This window comes from Clarias gariepinus, chromosome 8 (genome assembly GCF_024256425.1).
Source record: "Clarias gariepinus isolate MV-2021 ecotype Netherlands chromosome 8, CGAR_prim_01v2, whole genome shotgun sequence".
In the NCBI taxonomy this organism is placed as follows: domain Eukaryota; kingdom Metazoa; phylum Chordata; class Actinopteri; order Siluriformes; family Clariidae; genus Clarias; species Clarias gariepinus.
The window spans coordinates 7562522-7590385 of record NC_071107.1 but is presented as its reverse complement, the minus strand read 5'-3'; the positions used below and the strand labels follow the sequence as shown (position 1 = coordinate 7590385).

Below are 27864 nucleotides of genomic sequence, written 5' to 3'. Positions count from 1 at the left end.
AAACAGTTTGCATTTTTAAGCTTTTATGGTACTAGTTCTGTAAAATCCCACACTGCACCAGGATAATTACTACAGCAGGAAACAGACATCACAGCACACATTCTCAGGAACATTTGGACATTTTTAAGCAGGAGTACAATGCATGAGTAAAAAAAACTCTTCCATATGTCAAATCTCCACATCTAAACACATCCACGTACATGGGGCATTACTGGATTTGTATCATTTTATTTATTTATTAATAAATTAATAAATTAATCTGACATGAACATGAGTGGAGCCTTCTGAAGTGCTCCCACTTACTACTGAAGTGAAGCTAAAACTGGCAGAAGGCAGGCCTGATGATGCTGTAAACTGGGCTTTTGTATTGTTCATAACATTTCTCTTGATCTTCAAAAATCTTAGTAATTAAAATTGTAATTAATCTTTTGTAAAACCAAAATCTACACTTTATTCCTTGATCTAATTTGCTGCCACTGCCACTGTTTGTCTTACTACACAATCCCAATCAAAGCATGAGCTAAATCACAATCAAAGCATTATATTAAACCTCAACCAATATATTTTGATACTAAATCACATAATTAAATAACCATAAACACAACTGCTGGCTGATCCTGTAGTTGTATCCATTTGGGACAAAGCTATAGTTATAGCATTTTGAAAAATTATGAAAAAGTCACAGATATTAGAAAATCATTTCATCTCATCATCATCTTCTATAGCACATATCCTGACAAGGATAAGACTTTGTGCCCAAGGTAGGGTACACCCTAGACAGGGTGCCAATCCACCTTAGGGCACATATACATACACACACACTACCGGCAGTTTGGTAATGCAAGTCAACCTGATCTGCATGTATTTGGACTGTGGGATGAAACCGAAGTACCGATAGGAAACCAAACAAGCAGAGGGAGAACTTGCGAACCGAACACAGCTCTGATGTGTTCATGAACACCCATGTGCCCAAAAGAAATCATGCACAAAATATTCTCTATCACTTTACTTACTGCTTTATTTGCAAAAATAACTTGTTTTTCACAAAACTGTAAAAATTAAGTTACTATATATCATTCTGCAGTTAAACTGCTGATATACTTCATATAGTTTAAAACAAAAGATCAGCACAGTGTTATTGTTGTTGTCACTGGTTTGTCATTAATTTTTTATTTTTTTTGTAATGATTCTTAAAACATTAGATTTTTTTTTATTGCAGATTTATTACTCAGTGATTAAGTTTGATTAAGAAAAATCAGTGCTTTGTTTTGTTTTGTTCTTTTGTCCCTAAAAATTTTTTTCAGTAATTTTGCCAAAAATCGAAATATCAAAATAAACAAAATAGTATTTTAAGTAAGTAATCTATAATCTCCAACAAGATTTACTCAGTTTCATTCTCTATTATTTGAAGTACAGCAGAGAGTGGCGAAGAGCCTCGTCATAATGGCATAAAAACCCTATGCCAACTAGTGGCTTGGCAGTGTGATTGCAGAGTTACAGACACACCACTGTACAAGTATAAATGCTTACAGTGCCATATGCCACTAGTGTAGACTTGATGCATAAATCAGGCCTAATACTGAGGCTTATATCATAATCCTTTTTAAGGCCAATTTTTTTTTAAATTATTCTGTGTCTGATCTGTAAAGGGAAATACAACCAATAACCAGTGTGTTTATTTAATGTGCCAGTTCTGTAGCCAGACAGTTTTTCTGTCTCTCTTTCTTTCTCTCTTTGTTATTTATGCCTGTGTATAATTTTATTACAGTCTGTTTCATTGCAGTGTTTCTGGTTTGGGTTAAACGAAGCAGTGGTTTGTTTCATTTGTGTGTATGAGTTAATATTTCTTTGATGCAAAGCATTTGCAGTTGAAATGGTTGTCTTTATTAACTATCATAAAGTTTAGTTTTGTTTTTACAAACGAGAGCCATGTTTCAGTTCCCATGAATGTTTAATACAGAACTCATATAGGAAGAGGAAGATAAAACAAAAGTTTTAAAAGATAAAATGGATGAGAGAGGAAATGAAACGAGTCCTCCACCTGACGCTTGCATTTTAAAGTGACTTCCTGTTTAATCACGTGTCTCGGACAGCGGAATCCCCCGGAACCGGTCTTAGAAAACGAGATGAAGGCGCACGGTTGGAAATTTTGAAATGCACTATTGTGAAGTGGTGGGAGGAGTCATGCTTAGTAGTAGGATAATAGGGACAAAGAAAGAGAGCGAGCGAAATAGACACAAAGAGGGAGAAGGAGAGAGACAGACAGACGGAGCAAGGGACAGATAGTGTTCTCTCTCATACTGAGTCACTCCCATTTCCTGACTGCAGTTGGGGGATGGTGTGTGTGTGTGTGTGTGTGTAAGTCAAACTTTGTGTGCTTTTTTCTGTCTGAGGTCAGCACTAAGGGATTCCCCCTCCTCCGCCAAGCCGTACAATCCACTCCAGTGCTTCCATTCAGCCTAAGTAGTGTGCACTATTGTGTACGGCTAAAAAAAAAAGAGGGAGGGTGCGAGGGAAGAGGGAAGGAGAGAGAAGAAACTCGGCCCTTTGTGTGCTGTAGGTTCAGCCGAGATAGAGTGAGAGAGATACTTCTGCTGTTTCTAGCTGCAAATCTTTACCCCTTACACCCTGACGCACACTTTAAACATTTACACACACACACACACACTCACCAACCTTTACGCATATGCTGGTTCACGAGTGCAGGCGTGGACGACAAACTCTGGGTTGGGTACACGAGTGTGTACATCTGAGCTGTGTATGTGTGTGTGTGTGTGCGTGAGTGTGTGTGATGAGAGCGGACGTCATAGCGGCCCATGAATATTGATGCGGAGGACCGTCTTTTTCATCGAGGACAGAAGGAAGCAAGATGGCGGCTCTTTAGGACCTGGTTAGGATCTAGAACGTTTTCACGGCACACGGAGGGAGCGAGGAGAACGAAGGTAAGAAAGAAGACATGTCGCTTCATAGGTTCCTTTAGGTTTCCTCCTCACGGCTGACAGCTGTCTCAAGCCGAGAACTGGGAGGAGATCAGATAAGGTTTTAACCAACATGGCTGACATTTCGCTCTGTGTGTCCAAGTCTTAGTATTTTCTGCTCTTTTTCTCTCTCTCTCTCTCTCTCTCTCTCTCTCTCATTCACACACGCACACACACACACACACACTCATACACACACACAATTACTAAGCTGGCTCTTTTTCTTTGTAGACACTCCTCTGCTTTAGGAATGTGTGTGTGTGTGTGTGTGTGTGTGTGTGTGTGTGTGTGTGTGTGTGTGTGTGTGCGTGTCTAGTGTGTGACCTTTGAAAGGCTGCTGCCGAGCTTTTATTTACTAAACACACTCCTGAAGCTAAAGCGTTAAATCCAGTCTAAACACAGGCAGGTTTATTTGGTGCTGTCCGTATACAGGCGGCAGAGTGTTTATTACCACTCTATGTAGTGTTTATAACACCTTTAGGCTGATCTATTGTGCTGCACTTGTGTTTATAAAGGATCTCATGTACAGAATTAAACCATATTTACACAAAATGCTCCAGTGTGAGTGTGTGTGTGTGTGTGTGCATGTGTGTTGTTGTTGTTGTGTATGTCCTGAATCTTGGAATGTGGAATGACAGGAAAAGCACAAAGAGGAAAAGGAGGGAAACATATAGAGACTGCAGAGGAAAATGAATGTAGACCCATGAAACCCTACTCCAGTTCGCCATTAGCCAAGGAGGGGTTGAAAATAGAGCTGTGTGTGTGTGTGTGTGTGTGTACAGTCATATTACATGTAAAAAAACAACTCTTCAAAACAAACGCAATTCTTTAGAAATGCACTAAGTAATGTATTAGTGTAGTCAAAGTGTATTAATTCGCTAAGTGGAGTATTTATAATGTAATACTGCACCATGTAGTGTATTTATATTGTAGTAGTGCACAATGTAATGTATTAGTGTAATCACAGTGCATTAATCAGCTATGTAGTGTATTTATAGTGTAGTAGCGCATTATGTAATACATTTGTAGCTTAGTAGTGCAATATGTAGTGTATTAGTGTAGTCATGGTGTTTATAAACAGACATTTATAGTATAATAATGTAGTGTATTTTGTGTATTGGAGATTACATGTGTGTGTGCATGTGTATTTAACATAGGTCTGAACTGCAGCGCTTGTTTGTCTTTTCTGCCATGTCTATGCTAAAATGATCCGTTAGCATTTGCATATTAGCATTTGAATATTAATGAGCTGTTGGGATACAAAAGGTTTTCTCGCTGGTGGATTAAGCTTTGTGTATTCCACCACTGTGCTTTACACTGACACCCTAATGAGATGTCATTACTGCTAATGCTAAGATAACCTGCCATATCACACTGCAGCTTCATTGAGCTATGGCTAATGCTAACACTAGTAAAATGCAAAAAATTGTGTAACAGTCGGAGCATATAATAGTATAATAATATATGTACTGTAATATATATATATATATATCATATAATATACTGTAAAAATTATATATATATATATATATATATATAAAAAGAGAGATTGAGAAATGGCTTAACCTTATGGTCTTCTATAAAAAGTAAAACAAAACCAAAATGTCCTGGGTAAATATAAACCCATACAAAAGTCCCCAAAATTTGTGACACTTGTAAATGTTTGTGCGTGTGTGTCCTTATCTCATGTAATGATAAGATACCAGTTCACAGCAGCATCGCTATTTCGTAATGTTCGTGTTTGTTGTGTGTACAGCTTTTACATGCATGGAGCTACTATAAAAATTTTTTACACCCGTATATTCTGTCTATTAAGTAAAATATACATAGTAGTGTGGTGTATGGAATATAGAATGTGTATTTAAAAAAATGCAGTGTACAAAAAATTTAGATGTGTATGGACTATTTAAAATGTAGCTTCAGCCAGAATAGTGTATTGAATAATATACTGTTAGAAAATAGTAAACATAATGGAATACTGTAGATTAATATATACCTACTGAAATGTAAGGAACACTGTAGTTTATGGATTATTGTTGTATAGGAAATAACTAATAATTAATTAATAATTAAAATAAGAAATTAACTTATTTCTGCTTAGCCACTATGTAAACACAACCATTGCATATCCATGGCCAGTGGCGGATGGGTGAACGTAGTGGTTTCGCACAGTCTATGATGATGTCTGAGATACACTTTTCTTAGATGTTAACATTCTCAGACTTGTCCATTTATTGTAAAATTGCAAAGTTATTGGAAAATGCTTTCTTGCAGGCAGGATCCAGTAGATTCTGCTTCCAATCCAACTTTGCCACTGGATATGTGTTTTCATTTGGTATTATAGTCAGAGTTGTAACACAGGGTAGGCAAGATACTGACCCGATATGCAGTCTGACCCTCTCATTACACTGACATAATTTAGTGAGGATCAAAGGCAGGAGTTGTTTAGGATGTAATTCAGTACTGCAGGAACCTTGATAACTGGATTTCACCACATAAACTGGTATTTTCGGGGATGCTAGAAGTGGCTGTTTCCTACATTGAGGTTGCTGGTTGTGGCACATGAGTTGCAGTCCTTTGTTCATAATCTCCCCCATGATCAAAAATGCCCATCCTTCCTTCCAATCCCAGTCCAAACCAATGTCGGCATTGAAATCGCTGGATAATTACTTTGATTTGTGAATTTTTTGCAGATTATTTTTGAAAATAGAAATAATCTTTAATCAGGTCATGGATAATCCGGCATGGTGTATAGACATTGACATTTTGGGTTCTGATGGTGAGCACTGTGATGCCAGTGGTAGTGATTGGTTGAATGACCATAGCTCCAGATCTGGGGAGTTATAGTTCAGATAGTGTTGTGGTTAACATTTTGCATCTTAACAGGTCCTTGGTGATGGTTTCCTTTTGACATATATGATGACCAATTTTTGTCATAGATTTGAGTTATTGTCATTTTCCGCATAGGAATTTAGTTTTTTGACCAGTAGCCCACTTTTCACTAACACACTGGTGAGTTCCCAGTCAGGTGCCTTAGATGTGGTAGCATGCGGTTAGTCATTAAACTTTAATTTAATTTAATTTTCATTGGTTTCATGCCTGGCTTTCTAAGTTACCCAGTTGGTCTCAGAGTGACCACCCACTTCCTTTTTCAGAACAGCCTCCTAAGCTACAGGTATTGACAGGGTTACCGCAGAAGTAGTCAAAAGCCAGAGGATATACCGTACTCATCGACTCCACCTAATTCTTCAGATGATCTGGCAAACCAAACAAGTTCCCTTTTTTGGAAGACGTTAATCACCTGTGCCAAAACACAAGAAAAGCAACACTTGTTAATAAAAGGAATTACCATGAAATTAGCCTGCTATCCATTATTGGCAAAATTGTGACAAAAATCATACAGTCAATATATCGCAAGCAAAACAGCCAGGAGGAACAGGCAGGTGTGTTGGAGGACAGAATTCGGTGTGGGACTGTCAAACACCAGGGAAAGGTGAACTATACTGTAATCTCTATTTCTGAGAAATCTCATGTTTGTCAATTCAGTAATGGTTTAGCAGGTGTGTTGGGGGATGCCCATGGATTTGGTGTTTACAATTACAATCCCAGAATTTCAATTTAGATTTCTAAATCTAAATTTGAAATTTAGCCCTGGCCAAGAAAAGCTGTCTCTGAGCTGGGCAAGAGCAGCCATTGGTAAGTCTAATGTGCACAAAAATTGTTACACGCATACACACACAAACCACACTTACAATTATACACAGTTGTAAATATATCTATTTGAAGTTCATTCTGTTGATTATGAATCAGATCTTATACACACTTTCCTAAACACGCACACACTTTACTCAAAATGAGTCAGTGAATCAGAGTGTTTCCTTGAAGATGTTTTACTGAATCAGGAAATGTAACTGTCACCCATACACAGGGGAATACTCCCTTCATCACCTCCTGTCTGTCACACTTCCAACATGTCTCACTCCCTGCATGCCTCACCCCATTTGTCTCACCCCCTATCTTTTTTATTCCCTATATATCTCACTTTCTGAAAATATCACACCCTGCCTGCCTCACTTCTTACATGTCTCACTCCCCACATCTTACTCCCTGGCTGTCTTACTTCCCAAATCTCACATACTGCCTTTCTCACTCCCTGAATGTCTCCCTCGCAGCATGTCTCACTACATGCCTCAATCCTATATGTCACTCCTTGCTTTTCTCACTCCCTGTCTGTCTCACTCTCTATCTGCTCTAGGGTACATTTCTAAAACTCCTTGCAAAAGTGCAGTGAACATTCAGTATGTGTGTGCATGTGTGTGTGAGATTGAATTATGAGACATTGTATACGTAAAAAAAAAAAAAAAGGCACGGTGGTGTAGTGATTAGCACTGTCGCCTTGCACCTCCAGGGTCCGGGTTTGATTCCCGGCCAGGCTCGATTCCCATCTCTGTTGGCATGAAGTTTGCATCTTCTCCCCGTGCTTGGTGGGTTTATTCCGGGTACTCCAGTTTTCTTGAACATTCCAACGACATGTACAGTAGATTAGGATAATTGGCGTTCCCAAATTGCCCGTAGTGAGTGTATGAGTGTGTGTTTGTCTGTGTGCCCTGCGATGGATTGGCACCCTGTCCAGGGTGTATCCTGCCTTGTGCCCCAAGTCTCCTGGGATAGGCTCCAGGCTCCCTGCGACCCTGAATACAGGATTAAGTGGTAATGACGATGAGTCAGTGAGTGAGTGAGTGTGTGTAAAAGAGTCAAAATTCAGGCTGGACTTGTTAAACAGGAAGTAGACTGCAGATAGAGGAAGTGAGGTAACAGCTAAGTTGTTCAGCAGGTTATTGCTCTTCAGTAGTTTTGTGTCTGTGTTTTTCTTTACCTCATGTAAACCAATGGCTTATTGGTTCTCTCTTGTTCGCATGTTGCATTACTGGTTGTGTTTTCCTGAGCGTTAAGAACATTTTATACCGAAAACACCAGGGCACAAGCTTTCCTCCATGTGCACTCCTTCACTGGTTTATCAACTGTAAAGTTCTGTAAGCGTTATAGATGTGACTTAGTGCAGGATCTAAACACATCCTGTTGGTCATCAGGTCTGAAGTTTACTTTGACACTCTGAGATGTTCATGACTTTCACCAGCTCTGAGTTTTAACTCTACAGACTGAAACATCACCAACACACAGCACAGAGACAGTGCTGCAGCACAAAAACACTAAGAAAATGCTTATGTTTTATTTTCAGTTCCAGCACTGTGTGTTTGATGGACACAGCAGTCAGACAGAAACTTCTGAATGATAATGAGATATTGATAAAAAAAAGAATCTTATATATCTTATGGTCTTATAGCCTACAAATGCTCTCAAAACAGGAACTTACAGAAGCTTGTTGTCATGGAAACTATGATGCAAAGTAAGGACAAACTCAGAAGCTGGAAATTATTTGGGACATAAATGCAAATGCAGCATATACACAGAATGCAAATCCCAGAATTATTCCACACAAAGCCATGCAAATGCAACATATACACAGAGATATGTAATAGCCTGAGAAGGAAGAAAAAAAACACTGCAGAAGTTACATTAGGATTAGGGGTTTGATTATTACAGGTTTAGGAAACAGCCGCTGCACATTCCTCGGATCAAATAACAGAACGGAGACCTAAAACCTGTAGAAACTGCACTCAGTGCAGCAGTTAGAACGGAACCCATGGCTGTGCCATAAATATGATTTAGTCCCCTCTTGGCTGTGCCCCATACTGTATACTTCTATAGAATGTTATATCCAGTAGACCAACTGCCATAATAACTAGGAAAACTAGCCACATGGGTACTGTGAGTGTGTTCCAAACTGAATATTACAGCAGGTTCAAAAACAGGGTGTGTGGATTGGGACAGAGCCACAGGTGAACCTCATTGCGATAATTAAATGCTTAGTAAGTTAGCTGCTAGAGCACCTTGTTCTAAATCTTATACTCTCCAGACTGGTTCCTATTTAAACCATATATTTAGTGTGTGTGTTTCGCATTCTATATTACATTCAGCCTCTCATGATGCGGTGGTCTTTGAGCACACCATGTTATCTGATCATGGCAACGACCCCCACACACAAACAATCCATTTCCCCTCTGTCCCATCCCCCTACTTCCTCCTTCCTCCTTCACTGCAGCTGCTATATAAAGTGTCCTTGACTAAGCAAGTGCACAACTTACTGGCGCTACAGTTGCCATGGTAACCATTTTATTCACAAATGCCCATCTGGTCCAGTCATTAAAAGGCCAAAAAGAAAGAAAGAAAGAGGAAAGCAAGAGTGAGAAAGAGATAATCAGGAGGAGCGAACTGGATGTGTGTTCATCCTTTGATCAATAGAGAAATGGAAATAAACAGAAGGACAGTGTGGCACTCAGCCAATCAGAACACACCGTACTGCACTCAAGCAATCAGAGCACACGTTATTGCTCTCAGGCAATCAGAACACACCACACTGGTCTCAGCCAATCAGAACACAGTATACTTCTTTTAGTCAGTCAGAAAAAGTTTTGTCTCTTTAAATATATCAAACTAAAGCAAGTCTGGTGTGGAAAATAAGCTTTAAGAGGCCATTAAGAAGAGGGAGTATGAGATATCTCGTTTAAAGATTGCCTAGATTTGGTCAGATTAATCTAGCAACCCTGGGTTATATGTTATGTGTCCTGATTTTCTGTAGAAGGGCTAAGGGTTACTGTGTCTTTTCACTGTCAGTATAAAACCTAACTAAATATTAAACCTTACTAAATCATTAGCCTAGCCTAGCCTATGCGTAGCATCTGCGTTTCCATAACGACAGATATAACCTGACTTTAGCCACTTGACCTGAGAACAGGACACATAGTGATATGTTCACATGAAACTGTTTCACATGAAACTTGCATTCCTGCTAACTATTAACGTAAGATGTGCCGCACGTTGTTCTGTTGCTCATAGCTGCAGGCCAAGGTGTGTTATCACCTCAACACACACATACACACACTCAGCTGCTGCCTGAAGGAAATGAACACTTGAGATCTTTCAGGAGCCAAACAACAGCTCATAAGGAAATTTATGGATCACACGTGCCCACATGCACACACACACACAGAGACACACGTCCTGTAGCTTAAGATTGTCCACCATATTTGAACAGCAGCTGCTGTGGTGTGTGTTGTTTTTACCACACACACACGCACACACACTGTATTATAAACACCAACAAAGATTCGTGTTGTCACAAGGTTTGTGTGTGTCAGCTGATTTGCTATACACTCAGAGAGATATTTGTCTGGGTGGTGTGTGTGTGTGTGTGTGTGTTGCTTTGCACCACTTGGCTGCAACTAAACCCTGGAGTAGAGTGTTACAGCTAGTGATAGTTGTGTAGGACGTTCTGAATGAGTTTGTATATTAAAATAGCTCTCTCCCTCACACACATACACAGACGACACACACAGATATAGAATATATACTGTGTATATATATATATATATATATATATATATATATATATATATATATATATACAACCTGAGCTCTGCGTTTTCGAAAGCACATGTACAACATAGGGTAGTAGTGCTAATGATGTCATCATGAACAGCAGCAGTTGTTAGTAAGAGTCACCGGCACACTGGGTCACATGAATGTGATGTCATTATTTGGTGTGATTTAGTATGGTTATGAAGCACAGAAATAATCAGCAGAGAGCAACGTTTTTGACAGAGGTTAACTTCCAATCACTAATCTCTCTGTGTGTGTTATACCCATAATGCACTGTATACAATAAGATTTAATGCTGTAGAAACATGTATGTGTGTGTGTGTAAGAGAGAGAGAGAGAGAGAGATTGTGTACATGTTGTTTGTGGAGTTACATTCAGTGTAAAAAAACTTCCCATTTAATATTCTCTACTACTCATACATATTAATCATCATAGTCCAGAAAGGAAATGAGGTCAGCATCAGAACCAATGATCAGCTGGAACCAATTTCACACACCTTAGTCTGGAGTGTGTTAATGTCTCCGCAGCTGCTTTGTTCCCTTGATAAAGTGCGCACTCTTCATACTCTTCATAGTAGATCCCTTTATACACACCCCTCATATAGACACATTCCAGACTAAACTTTGTGGATGTTTTGCTCTGATCTATTCTGGACATCACGTAGGTTTATCCTTTTTAACAACAAATACCTTCTTAACAGGCAAAATCATGGACAGATCAAGAGCATACATAATATGTAAGTCCTCAGTTTAACAGGACTTACCTGGGGAACAAGACACATCTGTCAGGCACATGTTTAAGTATTTTTAATCACTTGATCACAAATGGATGTGTTCAAACAAATAGTGCTGTGTTCTGAATGTTTAGCACATCTATAATAAAAATATTTTGTTCTCAAACACAACTATTTATAGAGAACACAAACACAAATCCTGGCCTTTGCTCCAATACTTTTGGACTGTCTATCAAACACACCTGCCTTAATATAATATTACAGATATCTAACATAAACTGACATACTGAAGTCAAACTAAAGAAATACTACGGTCTTCTATTTGCTTCATCTTTAAGTAAATATACATTACACACACACACACACACACACACACACACACACACACACACACACAGGATCAGGGGTGGAATTTTATCACTGACAACTACACATGATACACAACTACACAACTACACTACACCACTACACATAACAAAACTATTTACTATAATGCACTCTCACTCAGCAGTAATATACTGTGTAGACATTCTACAACAATATTGTATAAAACTTAACAGCCAGTATTAACAGCCATTTATCCAATAAATTTAATATTCACTTAAGTTAATACTGCACCTGTAGATATATTGGCATTATTATCATGAATTAGCATTACTATCACTGCTGTACTGGAGTGTATTTACTTATTGTTTAGTTGTTGTTTTTTTTAACCAAATTCCGTGCTTAATTTAGAAAAAAGTAAAAAAAAAAAAAAATAAACACATGAAATACATGGTATACACGGTGCATACCTCAAAATAGGGGAACAAAATATATACATAATACTTTCAAATTGAATGACACAATATTGATTGAAATATAAATTAACTAGTGAATGCCTGATGAAAAACATAAGAAAAAATGTCACCAGTCAACCAGGTGCAATAATAATGACTAAGTTACTGATGCAGACTCTCTGTACAACAACCAGCCATAACGTTATGACCACTGACAGGTAAAGTAAATAGCACTGATGATTAATTCTAATTCTTAACTGGTTACAGTATAATGGACACCAAGTCTCACCCATGCGGGCAGGGACCAAAGGCCAGTCTGCAGCCAACGCAGCACAAATCACTGAATAAAGTCGCTGGCTGTGAAAGTCACCAGAAAGGCACCAGAACATCCAGTGCACCTCAGCCCACTACGCACAGGGCCAACAACAGGCAAAGGATGTGCTGGACAAACAAATTTAATCCACCTCGCAACCTACAGCACTCAACATATGAGATGTTATGGCCAGGCACTATAACATCCCGTAGAGGCCCTGCAGAGCCACCCTCATGTGTATATAAAGACAGCACAAGTTAGGGTTAGTGAAAAAGTCACATGATTAATTTTAAACACCAATTAAAGGAAAGGACATAAGCTCTGCTCATGTTGAGCCAGTTACTCATCAAAAGTACAAAATCAGGGTGTGTGTGTGTTTGTGACTGCTGCAGCACTTAAGTATTAATACCCCTATCATTATAGCTGCACTATGTTTAATAAAGAAATATGTGATGTTGTGAGTCTGTTAATCCAGCTGTAAAGTCTGTGTGTGTGCATGCTAATCAGCACTAGCACCTTTCAGATGTTAGCCACAGCGTAAGGGTTTCTCTGCCAACAGAAACACATGAAGTAGATCACATTTATTAACATCTGCAGTTAGGTTTATGTTTAAACCCTGGTGTGTGTTGTGTTCCAATATCATCAGGAAGGAAAGCTAATGAGCAACAGCTTTAAAAACTACTATGCTTGCCCTGTGTGCCACAAACATGGGCTATGAGCAGAAAAAAAGTGCACATCTAACTTTTTACAGCAATGCAATTAGTAATATCACTCACACTACGAAATGCAACCGAATTAACCACCAATGATTTACAACACTTTGAATATATTCTGTACTGTAAAGTTCCACAGGCAAAATTATTTTCTCTGTTTTGTGTGGAATCATTAAGAATAATAGATAATCAGTCTACAACCCCCCCGAGCAGAAATGATTTAACATAGTATTTACCATTAATTGGGAGTGTATATTGGCCTGATGTTCATAGAAACCAACTGAGTAGCAAATAATATTAACTATTTTATTTATAATAATAATACATACATGCTTTACAACTTTTACAAATATCTAACAAGTTTACATGTTCAAGAAGCTTATACAGATATACTATAGAATGAGAAAATAATATCCCAGGGATGTTCCAAGTCAAACCAGAAATTTCAACAATACTCAGGCTATTCCTGTGTTAACTGTTTGTAATCAAGCATATAAAGGACAAAACTATGATACTGAGTGGTTGAGAATTTCTGGCTAGTTCACTCCTTGCATAAGACGGCAGCCCGTGAATGAAGTTCTCTTGACCGGTAGTGAATGTTAAGCTAAAGTAAAAATACAGTGCAACACCAATGCAGCAAGCTAACCATTTTGCCTAGCTACAGTAGCATTAATGTTATGTCTACAGCATTAGGTTGCTGAAATTGTGTATTTAGCCAAGCTAGTCAGCACAATATTCCTGATGGTCGTCATACAGAAAGAAGAGAGATGCTATAATGACGACAGATTACCAGGCCTACCCTCGGGAGCTTTAATTATTTTGCAGATATCATAGATGTGGCGTAATTCACTAATCATGTTTATGTGTGTCATAGTAAAATCAATGCCATTGCTAGATGATTTATTCATAACTGCTTTTAGTAGTGCACAGAAATAAAGGGAGAAAGGAGTGAGCACACACATACACCTTCTAGGCTTTCTCTTTCACACTTGTCTCTTTGTTCCAGATTCTACATTTAAGCTAAGTGAAATGTTATGAATCCAACTCTAGGACCTTTTACCGCAAAAGTCCAGCATTAATCAACTTAAATATATTCTAATAAATGCTTAGATTAATTATTCATCATTTCCCAAACCAACCATATCACCTTTGTTGAACATTTTCAATTGTAGTGTTAAAAAAAAAAACAAATAAAAAAAGTCACATTCTAACAGGACTTGCTGCAATTTCTGGGAAACGAAGATATAAAAGCAATTGACATTTACAGAAGCACAGTATGGTGATGAGACTCGAAAAGTAAAGCAATTAAATGTGGCAAACATTTTAACACATTACAGGACCTCGGCTGGGAGTTATCTACATCTCTCGTACTGTATAATCCTGACCTCACTTAAAGCCATTTCCACATGTATAGACATATATACTTCTGATCTCACGGAGATTGCACTAACTTAATTTTCATTTCTTATTAGCAATGTGGTTTTTACACTTTAATTTACAATTTATATCGCCGTAATGACGGAAACTATGTACCTAGATTTGTGTCAAAAAGATGATGATCACAAGTAAAAGGAATAAACATCATATACATAATTGCATTACAGTCTGCATCCATACTGGTTGATTTTAAACCCTCTTACAGACTCCAATTTTACTGTTATACCTGTCTATATACTGTATATTTCCTATTTTAACCCAGAAAAATAAGGCAAATCAATGCTTGATAAATGTGTTTACAATTCCTTATGACAGTGAATGATATTTCACTGTCATAAGGACAAGTCTAAGGCCAGTGCAAACTTTCTCTCTTAAATGCCTGGCAGTGATTACAGCCTAAGTATCAAGATACTGATTAATGTTAGTCAAATCTGATTTTTTACTCTAATGTGACAAAAATCTAATTTTTGAGAGATGTCTGAATGCACAAATCTGATGTTTTTCAGATCAGATCTAAGTCACTTTTGAATGTGGTCCTAGATGACAGACATCATTAGCTAGCGCCAGAAATACAGGGATTTCACTACAGTGCTGGCAACAGCTATTAAAAAAGTCTCTCATCTAAAGTGAGACATCTGGCTTTCTTCCTTCGTCTAGAGCTGAACAAATACAGCCAACTAACTACTCACCACCCTCCAAAGCAAAGCCCCAAGCATATTTCTGCTAAAATCACATTCATTCAATGAAATGAATGAGCCGTCACATGAACTCGTTACAGGTTTAACCCAGAGGCAGATACAGAAAGCAAAGATGTATCAATGTAAGAGTAGATGCATTTACATTAGAGTAAGGTAAAAGTTACTTGTAATTATGAATGTGAACGGCAAATCCGACCTGACCAAAAAATCTGAATAAAAAATATGTCTTGTAATAGGAACAAACAGCCAGAATTGCAAACCAAAAATGAGGAGTGAAACTAAAGTAAAGTAAAGAGTAAAGTTTTTTACTGCAAAAAAAAAAAAAACTACGAGTACTCTTTTGTTTCTGTTCAGTCTTTTTGATACAAATGTAATTCCATATGAAACAAAGGGACCAGACTTTTATTTGAGGCATCATGTTGAGCGGTGGATTAAAGAAAAATAAATAGCTAAATATAAGTGATATATAGTGTATATAAATATACTAGTAGCATAACATTTTTAAACATCAAAGTGCACATCTCAAACCACATGATCTTTTATATTCTCAAAAACCCCACACCATCTGTTCTAACATGACTTCCTGATCAGGTGGTTAATCTCCGTGTTTCTGAAAATGCTGAGTGTCATGCCAAGAATGTGGTCTGAACCTTTTATTTTTCACTTTAGAGATCCTTTAAAGGCCTTCATAAGGTTCTTTAAATTGGCTTTTCTTAAGAGGGAGAGAAAAGGTGTGTGTATGTGTGTAAGAGCGAGCGAGAGAGAGAGAGAGAGAGTGAGAGAAAGAGGGGTAGACAGAGAGAAGCATGTTTCTTAAGCAATAGGGCCATGTGGCTTTTAGAGGGCAATGTGCCATGTTCTCTTTACTGATAAAAACACAAGCACATGGATTAGGTGATGACAGATGAGTGGGTCTTGACTTGTTTTATTTTTGCAGAAAGCAGAGAACACAGCCTCGTGAATGGACTCAGAAACGGCCAGATGGAAACAGGACAAGCCAGACATGAGACGGAAGAAAGTCTGATACACAAACAGCTTAGTGCCAACCACCAGGTACCTACAAAGCTGCAGAATGGGAAACAGCCACCAAGCCCTCAGCAATTTAATGGGGATGACAGCTGGAGTAATTTTAATCCAATGAAACGACACCGGGATGACTGTTCTAGTCCAGTCACCGTGTATGATCAGGGCCTGTATAAGATAAATGGTGAGGGGAGGCAAGCACTAAATGAACACTCATTAGTGGCCCTTCACGAGCCCAAAAAGCTTTGTGTTAATTTGGAGACAACTGGTTCATGGGAAAAGAAAGAGGCAGATACAGAACAATGTTTAGACACAAACTCTATGCTAAACAAAACTGTACAAGACAGGGAAAACTGCAATTATCCCAATGGTGACATCTTCTCATTATCAAGGAATAAGCAGATGCCAATACCTAATGGTGCTACCGTAACTCCACCTTCGGTGGAAAGTCCCGCTGGTGGTCATTTAGAAAAACCTCAGTCTCAATATTACCCAAACCACACGTCCATAACACAAGACACCAGCAGTCTACATGGGCAGGTGATTTCTTCACCTTCAGTTACCTCAGGTTTTCCTATTTTGAGTCAGACATCTGCCTCTGAGCCACTTGCCAGGACACCACCAGAAGTGCATGGAAGCAATGGCTATGATTCAGAGTTCATGGTGAATGGGTACTGTGGACATTTTGGAGCAGAGCAGCCGCATAGGCCTTCGCCTTACCCTCTAACTGACCTCCCAGCTTTGAAAAATCAAGTGCAAAATGATTTGGGAAAAGGGCCAGGAATTTCTACAACAGTGAGTATAAGTGATGGTTCAGAAGCTCTAAATGGTAGGGAGTGCTTTCACAGCAACACAGAGGGTTTAAACATGTTCTCCAAGTCCAGGCAGGATCTCAGTCAGGAGTCTTACCCAGTTCCAGTACAGGCCGAAGTTGCTGGCAGATTCAGTTCGTTCAAGAACTCAGGCACTGATCAGGAGCTCAGGACTCTTACAGGCCAGCAGCACTTACAATATGGCATGCAACAGCACCAGTCAGATGTTTCCTGTACAGCTGATGCCCGCCCCCAGGGCACTGGAGTCTCTGCTCCGCCTCCTGCAGAAAATCAGGCAGCTCCAAATAATCAGTGTAATGAGTTAGAAAACAAACTGGCTCTCCCAGAACAGAGAGTCAATGTGGATTCTGACACTCAGATTGGTTGGATCGATTTGAACTCAACTCCAACTTCAACTTCACGGCATCAAGACAACCAGGCGCACATATGGAAAGGTTTCCTTCCAAATGAGAACTCAGCCAGAGAGAGCCAGGGTGACCTGCTCAATTCTGACACCTCACATATCTTTCAGATGCAGCCAGGTTTTCCCGAACAGTTAGAGTCTCACATGCAAAACAGCTACAAGCTTCCAGCACAACCTCACTCTAATGCTGTCACAGAGTGCCAGACTCGACCTAAAAATCCTTCTGATATGCACACCCAGCCCAACATGCAGCTTAACAATGTACAGCCCCAACAGCATGCAAACGAGCATTGTTTCCCCTTAATCCAACAAGAGCAATTATGCAAAAATGATCAAAACCAAGAGCAGGTACTACCTCCTGACTCTGTGCATCAGCGACTTTCACAATCCCACCAGCAATATGAAGCCCACCAGCAGCAAGCCAGCATGATTAATGATGCACAGGGTTCCAAAATGGTGCCACAGCTACAGAACCCCTCTCAGGGTCAGGTGAATTCCCAACCCCAAAACAGACACACAATGGAAGTCTACACACAGGCAGAAATATCACCTCTAACATACAGGCAACCTAATGCTACAAGTAATATGCAGAATGGATCCAATCCATCTGTACAGCCAATGGTCTCCTTTTCTGATCAGCCTCGCCCCAACTCTCAGCCTTCACCCAATGACATGAAATCTGTGTTTGGCTATGGTGGTGGAGCAGAGAGGCCAGAGAGAGAACATAATCCATGTCTCAGTGCCCATGATTCCCAGCAGCTTGTCAACTGTCACTTACAACGTGGACAAATGCAACTTCAGCAACCAAATATAAATCATGGTAGGCAAATATCTGCCCAGATGTTTCCCAAAACAGAATCACGGGACTCTTGTTTCCAATTTCAGAGAGGATCCATACCAAGCCCAGGTTCACAAGGGGACTTCCATAGACATGCAGCACTGCGAATGCATCTTTTACAAAAGCAGGAAAGACCAAACTGTCCCCAGAGCCCCATCATAATTAGACCTGACCTGCAACTTAAGTGTGAGAATAGCTCAAGATTTGAGGCCCCACTCCAAATGCCACCCCCTCAAATGCTGCATCAGGATCGAGACATGACTAGAAGCATGCTACCAACAGTAAAACAGGAAAGGATCTCTTCGACCTGCTCGCAAATCCAGCATAAAAGCATCCTGGCAACCATGGAGCAGCAGTTACAACAATACAAGCCTTCCTCTGTGTTTGAGAGGAGGTCTTTAGCCATCAAGTCCCCTAATAAGATGAAAATAGAGATGTCTGGCAGCCTGGCAGTGATTTCTACAAATATTGAAAAAAGTAGTGGGGACCAATGTAAACCTCCTCCTTCCACTCCCAAAAAAGAGCCAGGACTGCAGTGTTTTTTGGATTCACCCATGAAATTGCTGGATACCCCTATAAAAAACCTGCTGGATACACCCATTAAGACTCAATATGAGATTCCTTCATGTCATTGTGTTGGTAAGGTCTAACTTCTTGTGTTTAAAGCAACACACAATATATCATATAACATAACATAGCATAACACATTTTTATGTTCATTTTATGTTTACATAATTTTAAATACATCATAAAAGCAATCAACTACCAATACTATAATTTTTTTATGCTGTTCTTTTTAGAACAAATCAGTGAAAAGGATGAAGGCCCATATTACACTCATCTGGGAGCATCTCCAAATGTCAAGGGTATAAGAGAAATAATGGAAAAAAGGTAAGATCTCCTCTCTTCTTCTCTTCAACAAAATGGCATGTTATTTTGACTGGTAATTTTAAAAACACTTGTAAATTTTTAAGGTCTGGCCTGACTGGTGGTGCTATTAGAATTGAGAAAGTGGTGTACACAGGAAAGGAGGGAAAAAGCACACAGGGTTGCCCCATTGCTAAATGGGTAAGTTGTGTATTGGCTTCTTTTGTGGAAGGTGCATAAACTTTATCACATTCCTATAGACCTAGCACAATTCATTATTTTCTATTTATTAAAATGGCATGCAGGTATTTCGTCGAGCCAATGTGGATGAGAAGCTCCTGGTGCTAGTACGAGAGCGAACCGGTCACACTTGTGAAACATCATGCATTGTGGTAGCAATGGTAATTTGGGAGGGAATACCAGCAAGCCTGGCTGACCGTCTCTACACAGAGCTTAGTGATACACTAACAAACCATGGCACCTTGACCAATCGCAGATGTGCACATAATGAAGAGTAAGCACATTTTTATTATGTAAACCATAAAACATTTGGTTCCTGTAATGTTCCTCCTGAATCTCTACTTTAATAAACATTAGTTTCTCATTTAAAGTCAGTCACGATAGCATTCGAATTAGAAATTCTCACACTGCAGAAAGGTAGCCTTCTAGGAGGAGGATTGGGAATTATCACATTAAAATTAAAATGAAAGCTAATCTGTAATTATTGTCTTATAGTCCTATAGTTTTTTAATCTCATTAACATCCATAACTCTCATTCTGTTAACTTGCACTGTTAACAGGACTTTGTGCAGGTTAACTTGCACAAAGTCCTGCTTTGACTTGAATGCCCCTGGTATAATGCAGTAATCCAGACTGTTTCTTAAATTAATCTACTAGTTTATTTAAAGTGTTTTTCTTGTTTCAAGTATCACTGCATGCAAGTATTGCTAAAGCATCTTATTGTACTATGCAACATCTTTAACAGGAGGACATGCGCATGTCAGGGGCGAGACCCTGATGCCTGTGGGGCTTCATTCTCCTTCGGTTGCTCCTGGAGCATGTACTATAATGGCTGCAAGTTTGCCAGAAGTAAAATCCCAAGGAAATTCAAATTGCTTGGTGATGATCCCAAAGAGGTATGAAAAATCCTTCTATCCAATAAGACTTAGATTCTCAGTGGACAATATTTTTAAACAGTTGTGAAATTATCAAGCATAATTTTGTTATTTAACAGGAAGAGAAACTGGAGAGGGATTTCCAGGCCCTTGCAACTTTAATTGCTCCAGTGTATAAGAAGATGGCACCTGACGCTTATGGCAACCAGGTACACATTTTAACTGAACAAATATTAATTTTAGCATGGTGTGAAAGTGCTGTGGTTCCCAACAAATTTTGAGGTGTTTGAGGAGTCTTACACCACTTTCCATGAAGGTCAAATCATCATTTCATCATATGTTATTCAGTGATGTAAACAACAGGGTTAGAAAAGTGCTTTCCTTAATTCCTGTTGCTACTAGATTTGAGGGTCTATCTCAGTAAGTTTATGTTGCTTTAACAGAACCAACAGCCACAGACATGCTTTCCTAATCAAAATAATTACAGTGGATTCAGATTAGATGTTAGAATCAGCACCGTCACTCTGGTAATTCAACCTGGTTCTGTGATTCGAGGAATATAGATACATTAGGTTTGTACACCACAGAATGATAATGTTGGCAATGATGGTAAATAATTGCTTAAACAAAGCATTGGAGCAATTATTATAAATTCATGTAATGTCTAGTAATGATCTTTATGTATTTTTATTTTGCCCAAGGTGGAGCATGAAAATAGAGCTACAGACTGCCGCTTGGGCCTCAAAGAAGGCCGTCCATTTTCTGGAGTTACAGCATGTCTAGACTTCTGTGCCCATGCTCACAGGGATCTTCATAACATGGCAGGAGGTAGTACTGTGGTAAGTTGAGTGGATTCTGGATATCTGAAGCATTTTCTTCAAAATAATTAAATTTTAGGCCTCCAGTGTGTAGTTTTAAAGTGCTTGCAACTCATCCGGAGATCGCGAATTCGATTCCGGGGTGATGCTGTAACCTCTCGCAGATAAAGGGCCTAGAGAGAGCTGATTGGCCAAGCTGGCTCAGAAGGGAGGGATGAGTACTTTGTGTTCTCACATTAATTACAGCTCTATAGCCAATTAGGGGTGTCTGTGAGCTCACACATGCGGAAGTAGCGCTGTACCCCAAGTGTATTACGACCCCTCAGCGAGGCATAAGCGAGCAGTTCGAAAAGTTGTGGTAAGCTGGCGTCATGAGGTTCGAAGGAAACACGTGATAGTCTTCGGTCCTCCCAAATAAGTGGTAGTAGTAGCCTTATTGTGGGAGCGCCCAAGTGATGGGGTAAATTGGATTGGACTAAATTAGGAAGAAAATTGGGGGGAAATCCCCCCCCCCCAAAAAATAAATAAATAAATATTTCATTGTATTATTCATTCTAAATGTGAAATCTAACTGAACTCAGGATTGTATTGAACTTCACATTTTACTAAAATTCATATATTAAGAGTGCAGTCTCAGTGCTCACTTTCTTCCCATTTTAGGTCTGTACGTTAACAAAAGAGGACAATCGTGAGATTGGAAAGATCCCTGATGATGAGCAGCTGCATGTTCTACCATTGTACAAGGCTGCATCCACTGATGAGTTTGGTAGCGCTGAAGCCCAGCTGGAGAAAACAAGAACTGGAGCCATCCAGGTGCTTAGCACTTTTCGGCGGCAGGTTCGTATGCTAGCAGAACCAGCCAAGTCCTGCCGGCAAAGGAAATTAGAAGGCAAGAAAGGTGGAGCAAACAAACCCTCTCACCTCAGCACATCAAACCCCAAAACAGAAAGCACCCAACAAGCAAAGCAACAGAAACAAAGCCCTTGTGACAATGTGGGCCAGAACATACTAACAGCAGGTACAGTTAGATAAAAGTATTTAATTTTATTTAATCGTACACACAGTTTGTAAGTCTGTACATTACAAATTATTGTATGTGTGATATACAGATCATAAAGTTTTACGAATACCTTTATTTATTTATTATTTATTTTTACTACAGTTACACATCTGAGTCACATGGGTGCATCCGTTCTGCCTGGTCAGAACCCTCTAGCTGCCCAGAACCAGCTTCAACAACAGAACCAGCAATCACAGCAAAGCACTCCTCTGCCTTTCTCCAGCCCAACATCCTCTGCTAACTACCAAAGGCACCCTAACACCCCAGGGTCCTTTGCTAGCACTTCCAAACCACCGAATATGTTTTTTCAATCTCCCAGCTCAGCCAGCCCTTATCATTCCCCTTTACCAGTCCCAAATACCTACATGAATGGGTCAAATCCACCAAGGTCTTACCCTGGGGCACTAACTCCCAACAACCTTTATCCAGGTTACCAATGTAATGGGGCTATTCCCATGGACACCTACCACCCTTTCATATATTCAAATCCAAAGCATATAGACTTGTACAGACAGCAAAGACCATCTCTTTACCCTGACCAACAACTCAACCCTCAGCAGCACTATGGCATGAATTTTCCATCACAGTATGGCGAGTCAGGCCTACATGTTAATGGATATAGCAACTGCAACATGAGACCAAACATGCACCCTATAGGACATTATCCAGGATACAGTACAAATGGGGGACCAAATGCCCAGTTCCTGAATGCTATCTCTAGGCCACCTCCAGCTCACTCAAGTCTGGACTATGCAGCTACAAATAAATGTAGTCAATTTGGTAGATACCCTAATCCCCACTTGACCCAGAATCATTTGTTCCCCCAAAATATAGACCCCCGAAGTACACAAACATCAGAGATGAGCCTCCATCGGGCGAACATTTTTCCCCAGGTGCTTCCTTCTGTAAGCAGGGAGGGCATAAACCCCAGCCAAACACAAGGCGTGAGTCTACCTAACGGAAACACCCCACCCTCTATGGTCAAGCAAGAGCCAGGAATTGCAATGCCTGTACCTCAAACGGAGGAGGATGCATGGTCAGACAATGAGCACAATTTTCTGGATCCAGAAATTGGTGGTATAGCAGTAGCACCCAGCCATGGCTCAATTCTCATTGAGTGTGCAAGGCGTGAGTTGCATGCAACCACACCACTCAAGAAGCCTGATCGCACCCACCCTACCCGAATCTCCCTTGTCTTCTACCAGCACAAGAATCTGAATGAGGCAAAGCATGGGCTAGCATTATGGGAGGCCAAGATGGCAGAAAAAGCACGGGAAAAGGAGGAGGATGCCGAGAAGCATGGCATGGATGGGACACCCAGCAAGAGTGGTGGCAAGAGGGTAAAGAAAGAACATCCAGAACCTTCTGAGCCTACAACACCATCATACAGACGTTTTGTTCAGATGCTCGCTGAAAATTCACTATCCTGCACCACCAACACTTACGTCAGCTCAGCTCCCTATGCCTTTACTAGGGTCACTGGGCCATACAGCCACTTCCTGTAGGGATCTGCTTAGGTTTACATCATCCTCAGACAGGGGAACAAAAAAATGTCAGAATTGTGAAATGGTGCTAAAATAATGCTTCTCAGACCTCGGTGCCACTGTCTGCATCAACTCAGAGACCTATAGAAGATTCTGTGAGGCAAGTGAAGCTAGATCCACACTATCGGGAAAATGCTAAATATACAGTAGATCAAAAGGATGAGCTTTAGTGGTTGACCCTCATAAAAAAGTATTTATTTATTGCAATGTTACTCGCACTGTTCTTCTTCTTTGGTGCTTTAGAACATCCAGATGTCCATTACTGGAAATATCTTTAATGGCTTTAATTTGATAGTTTTGACAAGGTAAAATCATGGTGTAAAACACTGATTTGGTGGCTAATCATGTTCAAGGTGCTAAATTGAGTTTGAATATACACTTTTGGTTTAAAAATAGTTTTAGCATGTTACTTCTCAAGTACTAAGCAATTATTTTCATGATCGGTAGCATTTTGTTTATTCTTTTTTTGGTTAGTGTTTTTAAAGCACTTTTAATTACAGGGGTATGATGGGTTCACCCTCTGGCAATTATTTTCAGGATTTCGTTCAATTTTGGAAATCAAGAAAATCATGCAAAATTATTATTATTATTATTATTATTAATACTTTTCTACATTTTGTGAGAGCATATTCACCAGGAGCTTTTATGCTTTCATAGTCCATGTGTTTTATATTGAGCCATTGTCAACATGGATTTTTGTAACTGTAATTATTTTTTAAACAAATCACAAGAATAGGTGGAGGAATCCTGTTACACAAATATCTGCTATGAATTTCAGAAACATATGCATCGGGTTTGGGTCTTCTTACCTCCCCCCCTCCCCCCGCAGTTTCATTATGCCCTTATTGAACAGGGTTAGTGCTACCTTTTGGTTATTTCTAAGGCAGCTGGCTTGCTGTAAAGGGGATCGTTTATTAACTGTAATCTAGATTTGTACAGTAAATTAATTCCTCTCTTTTCTAAAATATTTTAGATTTTAGTACTGTAAAAGAGAGTTAAATTTCCTCTGGGTTTTTTTTTTTTTAAATGGTGCTACGTATAGGCCTGCTACATTATAAACCTATAATGTGAGAATCTCTTGGTGGTGAGAAGGTTTATGAATGACATACAGAACCTATTTGTCATATACCTCAAAATATTTTTGGCAATAGGATGACTATACCAAGGTGTCTTCATTTTGTTTCCCTTTTTTTTTTTTCTTCTGTATTGGAAACAACAAATTTCACAAACTTTAGGTCAGTTTTGCTCACTTACTTTCATCACACTTTAATCTACTGGAACAGTGGTTCTTAGCTCCGGTCCTTGAGAACAACCTTCCCTTCACTGTTTAGTGTTTTCTCAGCTTGGGGTAAACCGCATTAACTGATCAGCTAATTAACTCCTTAATTGAAGTCGGTTTGATAGAGCAGGAAAAAAAACACTAAAATGTCCAGGACAGGTGGCTCTCCAGAAGCAGGGTTGAGAACCACTGTGCTAGAAAGTGTTACTTGAACTTCAAACTTCAAAATTCTATACATAAATAAAAGAAAATCAGGGATATTTTAGCTTTCACACATCACCTGTGTCGTCATCTGTCTTTCAGGGATTTATTTTTTGCATCTTGAATCCCATGTATATATTTACACACACACACCTAACGTTTTATCAAAATGAAAAAATAATCATTTTTTGTTGTTGTTGTTGTACTTGCGTTATAGAGGATAGTTTTTAGAAATATAATAATATGCACAGAGTTGACAAAAGGGAAAGTATGTCTTGGCCAAATATGTTTTTAATTTTTTTTAAATATTTTCTCCCCTTGAATTTCACATAAAAATGCACATCCTAGGTGCATGTGTACAGGTAAAATGTTGAAAATGTATTTATAACCACTGGACATTTACTTTAAATGCATTTTATCTCTGTCTGAGTTAAATATGAACAGAACATAAAGCATTTCTGAAAGCACTTCAAATATTTTTCAGAAACAAATGAATTCAAATCATTAATTAAAATGGGAAAAACAAGTTTACTGTAAGTAAAAAAACAGATCTATTAACAATGTGTCGTCAATACAAAAAGCACAATTGTTTTTGGAGTTTTTAATTCAAACCCGGTTACTTCATCATATGGTTTACGTACCCTTAAGCAGTAGGCAGATTCAACCCTTTCAGTCACAAATACAGTAATTATTAACTTTAATAACACAAACTGAAACTATGTGTTTTTTAATTAATAAAGATCCAGGTAGAAATGATGTATAAGCATTAGACTGTGGAAAAATTATAAATACAAACATTATAACTGGGAATGATTATTCAATTTACACAAACACATGACAGGTCACATGTGAAGTCAGACTACTTTACAGTTTTGTTTTCAAATCAATTTTACTGAAATACACCCAGGTTTTTTCTGTTTTAATTAGCTGCAGCATTTTTTGTCCCCATAACTTGATTCGATCCACGAAATTCATGACGGCATGCAGGATGTACAGTTGGGTCCAAAAGTATGACTGCATTGCTTGTTTGTTTGTTTTTTTAAACTGCAAATAAAGATAAATAAAAATAAAAAAAATGACAAAGAATCTTTTCTAAAATATACTGAATATTAAATATTCAGAATGTCTAGATACCTTATTAAATAAAAGCAAATATTGAGCATTATAACAGCTTTATATAAAAAAAATGTCTAATCTCTTCAACTGAGGCATAAGATTAGACAATGCTCAGATGGATTTGATTAGTGACAGAATAATTATCAATTATAATTGATGATCAGCAAATTTCCTGCGGTAGACTATTAAAAATGACAATTTTAATTGCTAAAAAATCCTAAAATACGCCACACTGCATCTTCTCTTCTTTCTTCTCTTACCAAGTAACTACTGTGTAGCGAAAATAAGTCTGTGTAAAACATCTAACTATGCATACTCGCAGCAGGGTTGTGTATAGCTAACAGGGGAAAGCAATTTGTTTCGTGAAGTGTACTGTGCAGTAAAATCGATATTATATATATGGTCTAAAATGAATCATCATCAGGTTTTATACGAATATAGTGAGATATAATATCCATGCAAGCTCAAATGCACATCATTAAAGCAAAAATAAAAGGTATGAAATACTCTTACATTTAACTTGTCGCTGATATCATGTGGAAAGGAAAACAAACACAAAAAAATTTAAAAAACAAATCATATTCTTGATTGCTCTCAGACTTTTGGATCCCACATCTTTTATCACAATCATTATTTATTCTTTATTTTAGTTAAATGTGGTACAACTAAATTCTACCTACTCTATACAAGTCATTTGTATTATTTCATCCGCAATACAAATGACATGAGCACAGAGAAAGCACTAACCTATAGATCAAAAAACATTCTTTGTTTACGAATCGCGAATAAGGCTGAAAGGGTTGAATTTGACTCAGATCTTACATTAGATATTACATCATAACAAAAACAGCTTGATGTTTAATGGTTAATACAGTATATAATAATATAAGGCTCCCAAACTTACGAGCGGATGAGATATAGGGGTAGTATCCATAGTAACCATACAGTGTGTTGAATACTGTCACACACTACTTGTTGCAGGGGGGTTCTGCATAAAACCTTTTAACCTATTTCTCCAAGCAGAAGACTGAGAAAAATCTGCAGTATCTGATGAATAGTTTTTGTAAATAAATTGGATTTTTGAGTGTACAGAATCCAGCCTGATTAACAATAGGATTCAAATGGTGGAATGTTAATTAGGCAGCTGATTAGCGGGTGAAAAGCATAGCCATACTTGAAGAAATACTTGTTTTGTGTGGAGTCAACTTTACTTGAAGGACTTTCAGACTTTCTGGTTTGCAGAGTGCGTGCTACTATAGCATGTTCTTTTCTTTATTTTTTTATTTAGACACTAAATGGTTAATTTTTAAAAACATCTCTGTCTCTGTCCTGTTTCTTAAAAGTTTGGTATGCTTAAAAATTAAGGATGGGTATAAATACTGTAAGTATTGTAATGTACGGAAGTACTGAATGCAGTTCATTTGAAAGCTGTTTATTATATCATTCCTGATATTTCTGAGACGTGGGTGTTTTTAAATAAAATTTATATTTATTTCATGCATTTCAATTATTGTGCTGTCTTCTTTTTAAATTGTATAACAATTGTACCAGCTGTTAAAACTGGTATTTGCCTTTAAAAGACCATTTTACCAGTTATTTGTTTCAACTTTTCCAAT

At 38.6% G+C, this 27864-nt stretch overlaps 1 protein-coding gene across 1 annotated transcript; it reads left to right on the top strand.

Moving 5' to 3' along the window:
- Window positions 1-1855: 1855 nt before the first annotated feature.
- Window positions 1856-27749, top strand: tet2 (tet methylcytosine dioxygenase 2). The gene is made up of 11 exons (XM_053501296.1): window positions 1856-2942; window position 5340; window positions 16089-18887; window positions 19049-19139; window positions 19223-19316; window positions 19421-19629; window positions 20101-20251; window positions 20350-20439; window positions 20932-21069; window positions 21709-22066; window positions 22211-27749. Exons 1-11 carry the CDS (start codon window positions 2817-2819, stop codon window positions 23611-23613), a joined length of 5460 nt encoding a protein of 1819 aa, XP_053357271.1. The 5' UTR covers window positions 1856-2816; the 3' UTR covers window positions 23614-27749.
- The last annotated feature ends 115 nt before the right edge of the window (window positions 27750-27864 follow it).